We start from the raw sequence: 15912 nt of genomic DNA on the forward strand, positions 1-15912 counted from the left end.
TTTCAGGGGGGTTTCTAACAGTTTAAAATACATTTGGAAACACACCCAGTGCTAAAAATAGGTAACCAGTTTCACTGAAAACCCTCCAGACTGCACTGTAACGACACTTTGTTGGTCCCCTGTTTAACGATGCTGCCAGCTTTATCCCGGTGATTCCTGCTCGGCATCTGCTTCCCTCCCATCAACCCTCCGTCCAATCAGAGTTAATTAAATCCTGCGAGTTAATTAAACACATTGAAATGGCTCTATTTTTATAAGGACGAGTATAAAAGTAACATGATGACAGAGAGGGGAATACCCAGAGAGATGGGCCGGAAAGGAGGAAGAGTATTTTTATTCTGGGTTTACAAAGAAATTGATGTCAATAGTTTTTGATTTCCAAAGTCTGACAGCATCTTGTTCTCCGGCAGGGTGAAGGAGAAAGATTTTACCACACACAGGTGGAGGTCTGTCGAGGAAATGAGGCTCTGTTTATGATGTTTATAATTAATCTTTGCTCTATAAACATCAGCTCATTGAGTTTTATGTGCACTTCGGACGGAAGTGTAGGAAATACATCACCTGACACATGCAGGATGAGATTTCAAAGGCACCTCCAATACAGCTCATTGAAAAAAACGGCCATGAGGAGGTTCGGGGGAAACCACTCCTTCATTTTTGTGGCTGCAGAAACAAACAATAAAAAGCAAGGGAACACCTCACAGCAGTGTTTCCAAACCTTTTTAGCTTGTGACCCTTAAAACAAAGCCGTATCCACATGCAGCCCCTTCATACAGGTCACATTTGATATTGTGTTGTAAGTAATAGTAGTTACGAAGATGTACTTAGGCACAGCGGTGCTTTGAGCTATATGCTAGTGTCAGCGTGCTAACATGCTAATGTTAAGCTTGTATAACATGGTGTTGGGAGCATGCCTATGTTTCCTCAGCCCTATGTTCCCTCAGCCCTATGTTCCTACCCTAACCACTTCTTCTTCCCTAAACCCAACCCTTCCCTTTCTCCAACCCTAACCCTAACCTCTTCCCCTTCCCTAACCCAAAAAGTGTGGGAACATAGGGCTGTGGGAACATAGGTATGACCCCATGGTGGTTAACCATGAGCGCTATCTTAGTTTAGCAGGTTAGCATGCCATCATTTGCTTATCAGTACCAAATGCAAAATACAGCTAAAGTAGAAGGGAGTCATTAGTTTCGCAGTTATTGAGACATAAACCAAAGTCTTAAACAATGTTTTAAATGTATTTATTAGCTAATGTTAATAATACTTATTATTAAATAAATAATAAATACTGTGTAGTTCATCTATAAACTAATTGGACGACCATTTTAAAGTTGCAACTGATGTGTACAAACCTTTACAACTGCTTTATAAATGGTTTGTTGTTGTTTTTTACACTTAAATAACTATTAACTTAAGTTTAATTAACTAAAAACGTATCATTAATTAATGATGGTTATTATAAATTGTCACTAAGTTAAACATTAAAAGAGTTTTTACACTTGACAAATACACCACATACACCGTATAAACATTTGTAGAGGTTTTCCCCACTTCTTTTATTCCACAAATTGACAATAGTAAAACTCGAGGGGATGTCTCCTCCACACCGAGAGAGGGTGTGCATGTGTGGATTTCAGGTCCTTCCCACTGCAAACACCTCTCTTCTTGACCAGAGCGAGGGACAGCAGCGAGCAAGCAGATGTCGGGATGTGGCTATCAGCGGAGGAATTTGAAGAGCTGGTGACCATGCAGGTGGAAAGAAAGCCCGAAATAAACAAATAAATAGGGTGGAAACAAGGGGGCTGCGGATGCAGATAACGGCGCGACGCGACACCCATCAGTGTGATTTACAGTCCAGTTGGCGTTGGTGGTGTTGGCGGCAGATTAATAACCAGTCATAAAGAAGTGGGGGATCGTGTGTTGCAGGAGAGTGAAGGCGCTGATAGAGGAAAGAAGAGAGAGGAGGAGTGTGTGAAAAATAGAGAGAGAGGGGAGTAGATAAAGCCGGAGCTGGGATCATGAGCTTTGCATTGCCGTACGGCTCGCTGTCAGCTCGACCGAGTCCGAGCAGGCGATCTTTGGATTGGGAACGCGAGCAGCTGGCTGTGCGAAGGTTCTCCTCTCCGCGGGGTCTTGACCTGCTCACTCCACCTCCTCTTCCTCGTCGACCCTCTGCGATCCCCGGATACCTGCTGTCACCCTACCAAGAGCAGGAGGAGCAGCTCCAGCAGCAGCAGCAGCGACTATCCCTGTCCGTGTGCTCAGAGGCCTCCCTGGCGCCCCCTGCTCCTCCACCTGTGGGCGCTGCCCCACCCTGCTGCCGCCCAGTGGGAGTCATGCACCTCCTGCGCCTGGGTCTCCTGGCCTTCAGCTGCCTCTTCTGGGCAGCCGGCTTGGCCATCTTCACCCTGGGTGTGTGGGCGCAGATTTCCCTGGCAGACTTCATGCTGCTGTCTGCCAATCGCTACCCCAACGCCCCACTCATCCTTCTTGCCACAGGTGCCACCATCACTGCCTGGGGCTTCCTGGGTTGTCTTGGTGTGGCTGCAAACCTTCCCTGCGTGCTTAGGGCTTACGGGTTCTTTCAACTTGCTGCACTCATCGCCGGTTTAGCTGCTGGTCTCTCAGGTCTCTTCTATCGTGAAGACATTGCCGGAGGATTTCGCAGCGGCTTACAGAGAGCAGTGGCCGGCTACACGGAGGATGAAGGCCGTGCAGATGCATTAGACAGCCTGCAAAGGGCCCTGGAGTGTTGTGGAGCTGAGGGCTGGCGTGACTGGCTCACTTCGGACTGGGCCATCCAGCATATGACCTTCCTGCCCAACGACAACGGCACCTCGGTGTCGCTACCGGACAGCTGCTGCGTGAGGCGCAAGGGCTGCAAGAATCGACCTCTCTTGTCAGATGATAGCGAAGGAGTTGTGGCTGCAGGGATCCATCCACACGGCTGCTTCCGCAAAGTCTTCAGTTTGGTCAACGACAACGTCTTCCACATTGCCGCAACTGTGTTAGGACTGGCCTTCACCCAGATCGGAGGCATTGCCCTGGCTTGTCTGCTGGCTAACAAAATGGCACCGAGACAACGTCGACGTGTGGTGGCACATTAATGGTCCATTTTTAGCAGAGATTGACCAATTTGTAGATAGTTTGGATCGGCAATGAACTTTGCCCTCAAAGAATAATAGAGTTGTGAAATAAGTTATTTCAGGCATCCAGTCTTTCCAGAGTAAATGTTATGTTAATTTTCTGTAAAGATAATTCAGATTGACAGGCATTTAGAGTCATTCAAGGTTTGGATGTGCATGAAAACTCTTCCAATTTAAAACTAGAATGGCACTCAGAGCGCATACCTCAACCAAGTCCCAACAGTCCACTTTATCCGCATCAAATTATACTCACTCGTAGATACCATCTGGCTGAATACGCCTGATTTTTATCCATCAAGATAAAATGCATTATTCCTTGAAAAATTTGCAAGAATGTTGAAAAACACCCTATCTCGTAATGTTAAAGAAAGTGAGAAAAATGTCCTGGATCTGTCCCATTTTCCGGATACGCACCAAAAGTTAATGAGGTCTTTTCTGAGACAGGACACATCCTCCATCCAAGTTTCGTGGAAATCCGTTTACTAATTTTTGTGTAATCCTGCTGACAAACCAACCAGCTAACCAACAATTTCCCAATGTTAAAGAAAGAAAGAAACATTTCCTGGATCCGTCCCTTTTTCCGGATACGCACCAAAAGTTAATGAGGTCTTTTCTGAGACAGGACACATCCTCCATCCAAGTTTCGAGGAAATCCGTTCATCAGTTTTTGTGTAACTGTACTTACAAACCAACCAACTAACAAACGGACACAGGTGAAAATATAACCTTCAGTGGAGGTAATTAACAAATGTTTTATGACAAATCTGGTTCTTTGACAAAACAGTCAAAGTGTTGCGCGCATTGTTAACGGCAAGCTAGAGCTAACATTTTGTAGCAACCTGATTCAGGATGATTTAATCAACTTACTTTCAGTGTCTGCCTCACATGGGGTGAATTAAAAAACTATAGGGTTTTGTTCCAGGTTTGAACAACAAAGTCTTCTCAATACTTCAGAAAGTAGCCAAGAAAACTCCTCACACTTTGCAACTCTCTTACACGTGTTGTTTGCCTGACTCTGTCTTCTGCACAATTTCAAAAAGTGCTTCCTTAATTCAGTTTGTGTGCGAGGAATGGGTGCGGTGAGAAATGTCGTGCATGCATTCGTAAATCTGGCCACAGAAATTCTGGTGGAACCAGACAGGGCAGCAGATAAAAGCAGATGGCAGACTTCAGACCTCATTTTACAATATGATTTGGTTTCATAAATGTTTGGCATGGATTAATAGGCTTCATTATATAGAATATATACCCAAAAAATGATGATTTAGAGTCAAACTACTCTCATTTTGGTTGCCTCCTCTCACCTCTGAATGCACAGGAATGTTCACCAGCAGTTTTCCACTTCACGATTTAGTCTGTGTTCAACAGACGTTCGTATCTACATCATTTACTTTTCCCATCACAAAGACTACACTGTGCAAGAATGGTGCTTTTGAAAAGAGCTTAATAATCTGTTGCTGTTTGTGGTATTTTGTGCTGTTTGTAACCTACATCTGACGGCCTGCAGTTACTTCCAAGGTGCTGAGGTGCTTTGGTAAGATGACTGCTCTAAAAATAGTTTCACCCAGATGTCTCTGTGTTGCAAGAGTTTGTATCTATATTCTGAAGCACAAAATTGTTTTAAATGACTGAATATTGTGAATAACACGTTTAAACATTACTTCTTAAATTCACACATGATGATTACCATCTAGCCTACAACCTACTAGCATGAAATAATGAGAAGAAGTCTGGATCGTATATGATTTTCTCTGATTTAGCATCAAACACAACACTTTCATGTCTTCACTGTAGCCTAAATATTAATATAATGCCAGCAGCTGCTGAGCTTTGCCTAGAATAAAGACTGGGAGCACGGGGAAACAGCTAGCCTGGTTAGCTAGTTGATAGACTTCATTTTTGATGTGTGCAAAAAAAGAAAAAGAAATAATAAAGATGTAATGTAGCAGTGAGCTTTAGATGTGCTGGTTAATGGATTATGTTACTGTTAGACAGACAGATAGCTTCAGGCTAGCCAGGGTTGCCAACTCTCAATAGATACCTCTGCCACATGTTTACAATGACAATGTGCACTGAGACGATACAAATCCATTCATCCTCCTTCACTCACTCATCTCACCTTTTTATTGCTCTTGTAATTATATTGTATGATATAAATGACACATCCATGAGTATAATGTATTCTTATAATCACCAACAGTGCGAGCAAGCATGACTGAAACTGTAAACTATATGTGTCAACAATAAACAAAAAAAAAAATCTTTGCCTCATTACAGGATATAATATTGATTAGACACTGGGAATTGGGAATGTCAAGGTCTGCTGCCCTTGAATATATTAAATATATAAATGGCAACAGCATCCTTGTTGTGTAATGTCGATGCAGTCTACATACAGTGCGTCATTGGTAATGGCACATCTGTAATGTCTAATAAACATCTTTTTGAGGTTAAAATGTGAGTTTTTCATCTCTAAGAGGGAAATAAACAAAGGATATATCCCTCGTCTAGACAGGTGACAGGTTGCAAGCTCTTGTCTGGATTTTAAAGACCTTTAAAAACAACTCCAGGTTTGTATTTAATGAGAAAGGCCAAGCTGGAAGTGTGCCACGGTGATAAATTCCCAGCGCAGTGGGGTGGTCGATCCTCACCGGGGTCCTCTGGTCGAGTAATTCTGAATTACGGCTAACTGAACGACATCTCATTTCCACCATCTGAGACAACGGTGATTAGATCTGACCTTGGTGAGGAGACAGCAGAGAGAGAGAGACGCACTGCTGAGTGTGCAACACAACACCCGCTGCTCAAATATGAAGTCGATTTTCATAGTTTCATCACAGAGTTGATCAAATCTACATCCATCAACATTTAGAGACAGAGAGGCTTTGCGCTGTGGCCTCTCTACACAATGACTACCATGCATGACCTAATTATGGTATTGATTAGCCTACATGCGGATGCTTTCTGTCTGATTACACTGTCCTTGTTTAACCTATTTTGCCTGCGGTTGCTGCATCCCCACCAGCTGTCTCATCACACACACACACAAAAATGATGAGCTCTGAGAGATGCCCGATGCAACACCTTAAGTCAGGGGAACCACAAGGGGCATTCTGCTCATGAAATCGCTAAAAACTATTTTGGGTGTGGAGCTTTAATGTGCACTATTTATGACTTCTGGGGTGCCAAAACAAATGCTCAGCAGAAGGGGCACAAAATGGAGGCGGAGTGGTGCAAATTATAGTGACTATCAGATCTCCAGAGCCCCAAATCACTATTTAAAGAGGAGCAGTGAGAAGAACATATAATCACTTTATTTTTAATCCAATTAAGGGCTTTTACATGTGTGCCACGCTATAGTTTTTGGGTTGCAAACTTAAAAAACACACGTAATTTATGATGATCAAAGAATTAGTTGTCAAATTTGTATTTTGATTCGTTAAAAATACTCAAATATCTTAAAAATGTCACATCTCACACTTTAAATGTTGCATATTTCTCACATAAGATACAGAGATGTTTAAAGGTGCAGTATGTAAGAATTGGCCACCAAAACAGAGTAACAGCTAGTGCTGCTAACTTTCGCTGCAGTTAGCTTCTTAGCTCAGTTAGCCGTGCAGCTAGTGATTCGAATTCGAGAAAACCAGGGAAGTGTTGGTGTTTACAGCTCTAGCTTTGGACCAGGATAGCACGAAGCTAGGCTAGCTGGTTAGCACCGCAAATACACAGAGGGGACAATGTCAAAACTGTTGTTTCTTCACATTTTTTATTATAATTGTAGTCATTTTCTTTACATAAGGCACCTTTAAAGGTGTTTTTGTGTGTTTAAGCGACTGTGATGTCCCTTAAACTTTAAGATTTTCTAGCTGCTAAAATGGCTCCAGGCTCTTTACACAGATGGGTGTGTCTTTAAATCCTGCCTGCTGAATCTGATAATACCAACCCTTCTTGTTTGGTTTTTGGCTGGCAGCATCTGAGGAATTCAGACATACACCCTGCAGCCTCCTGTGTGGATAAATATCTTTAACTTTGGACATTTAGCTTGGATATATGTTTACATTCGCCCTGTAAGTTCGTCCATTTCATTCAGAGACATGTTATTTGGAGCAGCTGGCAGGAAAAGACTAAACCAGACTTCTCTTCTCTTTTAAATCATTTTAAAGAATGTATTGTGGAGGAAAGTGCGGGCCTCTGTCTCTACTCTCCGCCTCTTTAAGTCTGCCCTACATCTGAGTCCTTTTGGTCCCTTGCAGTTTGCACAGCAGCCTGTACTCTGCCCCACATTTTATTAGGCGATTCACCAGCACACCGCCACAGCTCCGCCAGTCGCTGCGTAAAAGCCGCCGCGCCGCGCTTGGAAATGTAGATGTTTTGCGCGCAAGAAGTTCTCCGAAATGGACTTAAGAGCCGAACTCCTCAAGTCCATCTGGTACGCTTTCACATCGCTGGACGTGGAGAAATGCGGGAAAGTGTCCAAGTCGCAGTTAAAGGTAAGAAGGGAAAGATTGTGGTGGTTTTAAGATCAGGAAACCGAGACCGAGGGGCGTCCACTGGAGAGCAGAGACACAGTTTATAACAGCGCTGCTTTCTGCTTTGAATCACTTTTTTCTGGCTTAAGTTAAACCAAAAGTCATCAGTCTTTGAAGGGGAGTTGTCCTTATATGCTGCAAAATGGTACTACATGAGTCAGCTTCGAAATCTGAGGAAGTCCAAATATTTGTACAAGCTTCAAAACTTCTTCCAACAAACACGTAACCTGCTCAGATTGGAGGTGAGGGAGGTGTGAGGCCAGTTTTAGCTTCAAGCTCAAAGTCCAAAGCTTTCCCTGTGTGGCCCAGAAACACACTTCTTGACATAAAACCCCCACTGTCATGGCTTCAATAAAAAAAAGGGATGACAAAGAGCAACACTCAGAGGTCTTATTTTGCAATCTTTCCCATCAGTGAGTCCTATTTCATGTTGCTTTCTGTCCAGTTCCTACTTGCCTGACTGGGCCCCCTCAGGAGGGAAGAATCCAGGGAAATAGCAGACAGCTGTCCTGACATGCTCACTGCTTGAGGTCTAGCTGTCTGTGCATGTGTTTCTGTGGATGCATGATGAAATATGGAGCTCACCGAGGGAAACCTTTAGACAATGTGCTGACCTTTATACGTATGAAATGTGATATGACACCTTCTGTGTTGCTTGTTCAGGTGCTTTCACACAACCTATACACAGTGCTGAACATCCCACATGACCCCGTGGCTCTGGAGGAGCACTTCCAGGATGATGATGACGGGCCGGTGTCTAATCATGGCTACATGCCCTACCTCAACAAATACATACTGGATAAGGTACTGCTGAAATCACCTAATCAGTAGCAAATACATGAATACAAAAATACACAAATCAGTTTTTCTTTTATTTTCATGATTATATATGATAATTATTGTTCTCTCGCTGGCTTTGTCCTGTAAATTTTCCTAACTTGGGAAACACTTCCTGTGTTTTTGCATGAAAAGTGCATTATTATTGATATTGTTGTTATTATATGGATGTCATATACAGTCCTATATGATGTAAATGAGCGGCAGCAGCATAAACGTTACATGATCACTAACATCGGATTTATTTTCTAAAATCTAAAGGCTACTCACAATTTAAAACTTAATTTTAATGTTTGATTTTATATCCTCTTTTTGTTTGTTATTATCATTATTATTAACTTTATTTAAACTGGGGGCAGGCCTCGTTTACAATGATGTCGAGTAACTGTTTAAAATAACATTCAAAAGGACTGTTTTTTTAAAACCCTTGTGTTTAAAAAATGAAAATAATTGTACCTTGTAATGAAGTATGAACATCATGCCTTATTTATAATCAGTACAAAAACATTTAATAAAGGGTTTATAAAACACTATAATGTGCCTATGTAAGTCAAGTCAAGTCACAATTTATTTACAAAGCGCATTTAAAACAACCTCAGTCGACCAAAGTGTCTTTTAATATTAAGAGTTTATCAACAATTATTGTCTAACTCGACATATTGTTACATATTTTACTATATTGTCATTCAATATCCATTTAAATTGGCCTTTTATTTGATGACTAAACCGCTTGAGATGGGGGTCCTTAAAACAAATATACATAAAAATACAGTTAATAAAACAAACACATTCACACAAAGACAGACTAAAGTCTAAACAAAATGCCAAAGTACAGTTATTTGATCGGAAAAAGTAATAAGTTATACATCAGCCTCTACATATGGGTGCCCACTGATAATGATTGATTAGTGGATAGAAAACAAATAAATCTCATTAAGAGCGAAAACAACAGTTAATTGATCCTACACACAAGTATCGTCTGTGTGGACAAAGCCCTATATATCAGACTTGTTGCCTGATATATCGCACTTGTTGCCATAGAGCTGAGTTGTTGTCCGCAAGCTTATAAAAACACATGAAGGAGCCGCACTGTAGCATTAGTTGACACTCATAGACTCTCCTGCTACTGTAAACAATAAGGCACCAAATGTATGTTAATCCGCTGCTTAAAATATTCCCCAACAAATACATTATTTACTTTAGTTTGAGTAACATTTGCTAAAAAATACAGTGCCCAGATGTTGTAGGAAATTATTTAGCTTTTTAAAAAGATACATGTAAACATTTCTGCGCGTGAATGCGCCACAGATAAATTAGAGAAAGAAATAATCTCATTGGTTCAGTGGGTGATTATGCTAAAATACTTTTTTTTTTTGTCTTTAGGTCAAAGAAGGGATGTTCGATAAGGAGAAGTTCGACGACCTGTGCTGGATGATGACCAGGAAGAAGAACTTTAAGGGGCTACCGGCGGGAGCGCTGCTATCTGAAAGAGACTGTTTCAAGCTCTTTTGTTTATTCAACCTCCTGTCTGAGGACCGCTACCCGCTGGTGATGATACCAGAGGAGGTAAAATATGTCAGTGAGACAGGAATTTAAAGTGTGAAACAGGAGGCAGAGGGATTAGATCGAGATCCGGTCGACTGAGTTTTATTTTGTGGAATTTTTATGACCGAGAGCGTAAAATATAAACATTTTTTGACAGTGTACAACAAAAGAAAAGGGTCATATGTGCAAACATTTCTTCCTTAACACCTTCCTTAAATAAAGATATATAGGGTAACAAACAACACAGGGAATCAAGGCAACACCGAGCGTTTTGAGGCGGTTACATGAGCGTCCTTGACTGTGATCACCTAATTGCTAGAAAGAAAGATGACGCTCCATATAAAGCCAGCGTGTGTCCCAAAGAAGTCAGACCATTTTACATTTTTTCACAGCAGAAAAAAGCAAGTGCAAGTAAGTGAGTTAATGAGCGTCTTCCTTCCTCCACTTCCTCCATAATGCTTTTGGTTTCCTGTCGACAGCCAAAAATAAACTGCTTTTGTACTATCAGCACAGAAGCTTCCCTCTGTAAAGATATATGTTGCAGAAATACGCTGATAAAATATCGACAGCTATGATCAAGCTGTACTTTTAGTGATCTGTTGTGCAAACACTTTGCTGATGTTCAAATGCTTTTAGGTGGAGTATCTCCTCAAGAAAATCTCCACAGCGATGAGCCAGGAGTGGGATGGGAAGCCATTGGAGGACTTAATATCCCAGGATGCCACGGGGCGCGACGAGAGCATGTCCGTGTGGAGCTTCTTGGAGCACATGGGTGCAGGCCGTCTGCTGAGGGTCACCAGCGCCGAGGCCTTCAGTCTGGCTTTGGAGGAGGTCTATCTGGAGATGTATCACAACGTCCTCAAGAGGGTGAGCTTCTGCTTTTGTCGTCTCATCTCTTCGTCGTCGTTGCCTGTCTTTCTTCCTCACTTCTGCCCCCTCGTTTTCAGGGTTACATGTGGAAAAAGGGACATGTGCGGAGGAACTGGACCGAGCGCTGGTTCGTGCTGAAGCCCTCCACCGTGGCTTACTACGTCAGCGAGGACTTAAAAGACAAGAGAGGGGAGATCCATCTTGATAAGAGCTGCGTCATCGAGGTGGGTGAGGAAATGTGATGTAAACACTGCGTGTTTATTTTGCGGTGTGTGGTGTGTTCAAACACAGCCTTTTACAGCACATACACCCTATAATCTTTGTATTGTGAGACCATAATCCAAGCACCAGTTTTGAAATGTGTCATCTTTTCTGAGTGTGAACGTCTCGTCTGTCTTCTTCAGCCAATTCCAGACCGGGAGGGGAAGCGCTGCATGTTCTGTGTGAAAACCCACAATAAGACCTTCGAGATGAGTGCGTCTGACCAGAGACAGAAGGTGGAGTGGACTCAAGGTGTGTTGGTGTGTATAAGTATCAGCATACGGAGTCAGAAATCACAGTTTGACTGCAGTGACTAATCACGTGTGTGGTCACCGGTGGCTTCTAGTCTGATTCACTGTTTTCAGATGAGACGTTTTTAAAGGAATAGTTTTATATTTTGGGAAATACACTGACTCTTATTTGCTTTTCGGCAAGAGTTACATGAGATGACGGATACCTCTCTCATGTCTGTACAGTTAACATGAATGTACAAGTGTCAGCCAGTTAGCTTAGCTCAGCACAAAGACTTGAAATGGGGAAACTGCTTGCTTGACAACTAGAAGAGAGTCCAGGAAGTAACAAGACTTGTAATTTTCACACTGTTTAAACAAATATGATATAATCTGTTAAATAGTGAGATTTAGACATGCTGGTAGGAGGACTTGTTACCGTTGGACAGTGCTGTTTCCCTTTCTTTCCTGTCTTTATGCTAAGATCTTCACATCTAAATGCAATAAAGTGAATAAGTCTTTTTTTTTCATGACATCTTTGGTGTCAAATACTCATTTCTGAGTGAGTTTGGTGCATTTCCCTGACTTCAAGCCAATCAATAACTTTGTTTAGCGCTGTCACTTTGGACTTTTTGTTGTCAAAGTTTGAGTGTACTTTGGTTGAGATCTTTGCTTTAGTCGTGGCTATCACAGCTCAGTTACTTGTTCATGAATCACGGTTGTAGATGGATGCCAGTTATGGTAATAGAGAGGAGGGATTGACAATGTAATCTCTGTAAAGACGTTCATTAATCAATATACAGAAACATCAGTAAAAGTATCTTCAGTTTGTCTTATTCCAAGCAAAATGTGTTTGCTACCTCTTCAGCTATCCAGACGGCGCTCCGTCTCCAGAGTGAGAGCAAGTCCTCCCTTCACCACGAACTCAAACTGAAGCGACGGGTCCATCGGGAACACAGCCAACGGGAGCGCAGCAGGAGCGCCCGGAGCAGCTGCAGCAGCCGGAGCAGCCAATCAGACGACTCTCTTCTCCAAGAGATGGAGAAGATGGAGAAAGAGAAGGACAGACAGGATTTAGAGATAGAAAGCATCATACAGGTGAGAGTGGAAATCAGTGGAGGGGCAATTAACTGTGATATGAAGTCAGTTTAAACCTTGATTTATTTGTGTCCTGCAGCATGCACGTGAATTAGAGACCAGGCGAAGGGAGGCGGAGGAAAAAGAGAGGAGGAAACAGAGGGAGGTGCAGATGGAGCTGGAGAGACAGCTGAAAGAGGCCGAGACGGTAAGAGAAAGTTTTCCAGATGACAGCCTTTATTTACAATTCGCTGAAATGGGATTTAGAGTCCATCCCATTGCCCCTGATCTCTGAAAACAGCACGAAAACATTGGCATTATAAAACTCAGGCTTAACCTTCAGTGGTTTTTAGTGGTGGAGACATAATAATGACATTCCCGGAAAAGGTGATTCAGGAATAGGTCAGTTCTTTCCACGCAATTGGTGTGTATACGTGTGTGTGTGTGTTCTCCTAGCTGAGAGACAGCATGCAGGCAGAGATGCAGGAGAAGACGAGGGAGGCTGAGCAACAGAAGAAGAGGATCCAGGAGTTGGAGCTGACGCAGCGGAAACTGGAGGCCGCTCTCAACATGGAGATCCAGGCTCGGCTGGAGGAGGAGCGGGCCAGACAGGAGCTGGAGAGGTAACACATAGACCTTTTTTGTCTATGTGTCCACAGATATTCAACACATGGTAAAATCTGTATGAATATAAATTGATAGAGGAGAGTTTCTTCGTCTGATTTCATAATAATCATGCAAGTTTTGAGACTACAGCTCCCATAATGCTTTGGGGGATGTAAACAGGAAGTATGATTTTTCAATGTTGCGTTCCAGACAACTCAGAAATCGAACATTTTCAAACCGCCTGCTACGAAAAAGGAACATGAAAGTCAAAGTCGGAGTTCCTACTTGTAAACTTGAGGCAAATCCAAAAATGGCAGCCCTCATGGGGAGGAGGGGAGGATGTATTTGTAGACTACAGTATTTATTTTAGGCTAGTAAATGGAAAAGTTATTTATTTATATGTTTTCAAGTATAAAAATGCAGTAAAATAAACTGTATAATGGCGTCTGTTACCTCATGCATTGGCTTTTCTCCTCTTTGTGGTTTATATATCTAAGGAAGCTGCACTGCTGATAGTTCCACTGTGTGTACACTTGCTAAGGAAACATCAGTTTGCCACAGTCAGACATTTTCTTGTCTATGTTTGTCTATAATGTGGAGGTTGGCAGTGGGAAACTTCCACTGGGAAATTCCAACCCCTGACTTTGACTGGAATGCAGCCCAAGTAAGCAGAGGGCTAAAACTTCAGCTCTGTTGTTTCTAGACTGTGTTGGTTTACACATTGGCAAATTTGCACAATTACAGTATGCCGAATTAGCTATTAGCAATTTCCGTTTGCAGTGGACCCATGGATGTAAAGACAGATATCACTGGTTTACTTTGATACTGAAGGAAACTTAAAAATGTGGTGATTCTAAGGCAAGTTCTGCAGTCATAAGAAGCAACTTATTTCCTTGATTTCTAGAAGGATTTATGGACATTTATTAGATATTTTGAGTGTTAAAAAACGCCATTTCCTGCATTCTGGTTAATTTTTATGAACCAATTTGTGCATTTTCTGAATTAAGTTGGGTGGAAATGTCTTAAAATTTAAACTGTAATGGAATATAATCCACTCAGGAAGGTGTTCTGTCAAAACAAAAGTCGGGGGGACGAATGCACAAAAACTCTGAACCAAACCAAACTATGCAGACATTTGTAGTTACTTGATCTCAGTTCCTGCTTCTCTTCTCCAGGTTGCTGCAGGTGGAAGAAGAGAAGAAGAAGCAGTTCCAGCTCCTCCAGGAGCAGCAGAGGGCCTTGCAGAACCTCATTCAGGAGGCCTCAGACGGCAGCACAGACGAGGACACCCCCTCCGCTCTTCATTCAGCTTCTCAGGAGCTCCAGGACCTGCGGGCCTCCCGCCAGAGGAGCCACAAGCACCTGGAGGTAAGAGTGATCGGATTGGCTCAGCGTGCAGCATATTTAATATTATTTAAGAGAAACATGAGAAGGCTTTTGTTTGATTTTCGTGTTCCAGGAGGTACAAGAGAAGTTGAGGAATGCCAGTCAACACGTACGACACTGGAACGTCCAGCTGAACCGTCTGATGACGCCCATCTCTCCTGGAGGTGCAGTATGCTTTTAATTATATAATATAGCACTTTGTTAATCACAGATACAAACTTTTCGGTCATCTGCATAGCTTTACCCAACAGTAAAACAGGAGAAACAATAAAATATACAGTATATCAGTGAACCACACAACAATCAAATTTTGTTGTAATTGTTTTGTTTGTTTTTTGCCTCGTAGAACGTCTGGAACATCGCCTATTATCAAAACGACTGTGTCCCAAAAAGGAAGGAGCGCTGGCCAGTAACGAGTTCATCACTAAACTGAAGGTAAAAGTCGATCAGAACAGCGGGACGACACCAGAGGACCAGGAGGGACTGGAGGAGCAGCTGGAGGAGCAGCTGGTGGAGCAGCTGGAGGCCGCCAACCTCTCAGACGGATCGGACGAATCACAGGGAAAACCCAATGGACAAATGTGACGTTGACAATTCACGTTTTCAAATCAACAAGTTCAGAAACGGAAAAAGAAATTCTGGAAAGAGGAATGAGAAACGTAATTTGCAGTACAAAATGCGTTGTATTATATTTATATGTTGAAATGCACACTAAGATGGATTTAATGGACATTTGACACATTAGATTAAGATCAACAGAGATTTACAGTTTTGTACAATAAGGTTTACTGGTGAATAATAAAATGTCATTTTATGATATCTGTCACTTCTCTGGACGGCCTCTCTTGTACAAATGTCTCTATTATTCGGCTTCCTGAAGCTCTCTGTTGTTGTCAGAGGTGAAAAGTTCTAATTTTAGGCCCTTGTACTTTCCCTCTGTCCTTATCATGCCACTTTCTACTTCTAAGACATTACATTTCAGAAATATTGTACGTTTTACTTCACCACTGTATCTCCAGTATCTATATATTTATATATTCATCAAAATCATGTCCAAAATCATGGTTCCAGCCTCACAAATGTGATAATTTGCTGCTTTTTCTTCTGTTTATTTTTTTTTATAATTTCAATTTATTATTAATAATTTTGAGGTTTGTACAACTGGTTGGACAAGACACACACCAGGGCGGCATTTCTTGCTTTTATCAGAATATTTAGAAATCAAAAAATGAATCTAATAATCTAGAAAACAATCAGTAGATGAATCCATAATGAAAATAATGATTAGTGCAAAATAGTTAAACTTATCTCCAATTTTTTCCAACCACAACTTAAAATCCTGTTTTTTTATAATCAATAATGAGTAATAATAATTTAATGATAATATATATAATAGTGTAACAGTCACAGCACTTTACTTTCGAT

The 15912-nt window shown here is 41.9% G+C and overlaps 2 protein-coding genes across 2 annotated transcripts; both read left to right on the top strand.

Moving 5' to 3' along the window:
• The first annotated feature begins 1684 nt into the window (after positions 1-1684).
• LOC311252419 (tetraspanin-7-like) lies at positions 1685-3725 on the top strand. Its single transcript, XM_084345570.1, has one exon. It carries the CDS (start codon positions 2019-2021, stop codon positions 3105-3107), a length of 1089 nt encoding a protein of 362 aa, XP_084201696.1. The 5' UTR covers positions 1685-2018; the 3' UTR covers positions 3108-3725.
• A 3712-nt stretch (positions 3726-7437) lies between these two features.
• On the top strand, positions 7438-15452 carry def6c (DEF6 guanine nucleotide exchange factor c). The gene is made up of 12 exons (XM_084345262.1): positions 7438-7636; positions 8339-8479; positions 9896-10078; positions 10694-10924; positions 11005-11151; positions 11332-11440; positions 12287-12516; positions 12596-12703; positions 12952-13118; positions 14277-14469; positions 14561-14651; positions 14834-15452. Exons 1-12 carry the CDS (start codon positions 7541-7543, stop codon positions 15070-15072), a joined length of 1935 nt encoding a protein of 644 aa, XP_084201388.1. The 5' UTR covers positions 7438-7540; the 3' UTR covers positions 15073-15452.
• The last annotated feature ends 460 nt before the right edge of the window (positions 15453-15912 follow it).

Source organism: Pagrus pagrus, assembly GCF_965226575.1.
Source record: "Pagrus pagrus genome assembly, chromosome: 23".
Taxonomy (NCBI): Eukaryota; Metazoa; Chordata; class Actinopteri; order Spariformes; family Sparidae; genus Pagrus; species Pagrus pagrus.

Excerpts from the sequence above, each read along its gene's own strand:
- LOC311252419 (XM_084345570.1), top strand. The coding sequence starts at position 2,019 with ATGAGCTTTGCATTGCCGTACGGCTCGCTGTCAGCTCGACCGAGTCCG.
- def6c (XM_084345262.1), top strand. The coding sequence starts at position 7,541 with ATGGACTTAAGAGCCGAACTCCTCAAGTCCATCTGGTACGCTTTCACA. Across the intron at positions 8,480-9,895 it reads ACAAATACATACTGGATAAG|GTCAAAGAAGGGATGTTCGA; the intron begins GTACTGCTGAAA and ends TTTTGTCTTTAG. Across the intron at positions 12,517-12,595 it reads AGATAGAAAGCATCATACAG|CATGCACGTGAATTAGAGAC; the intron begins GTGAGAGTGGAA and ends TGTGTCCTGCAG.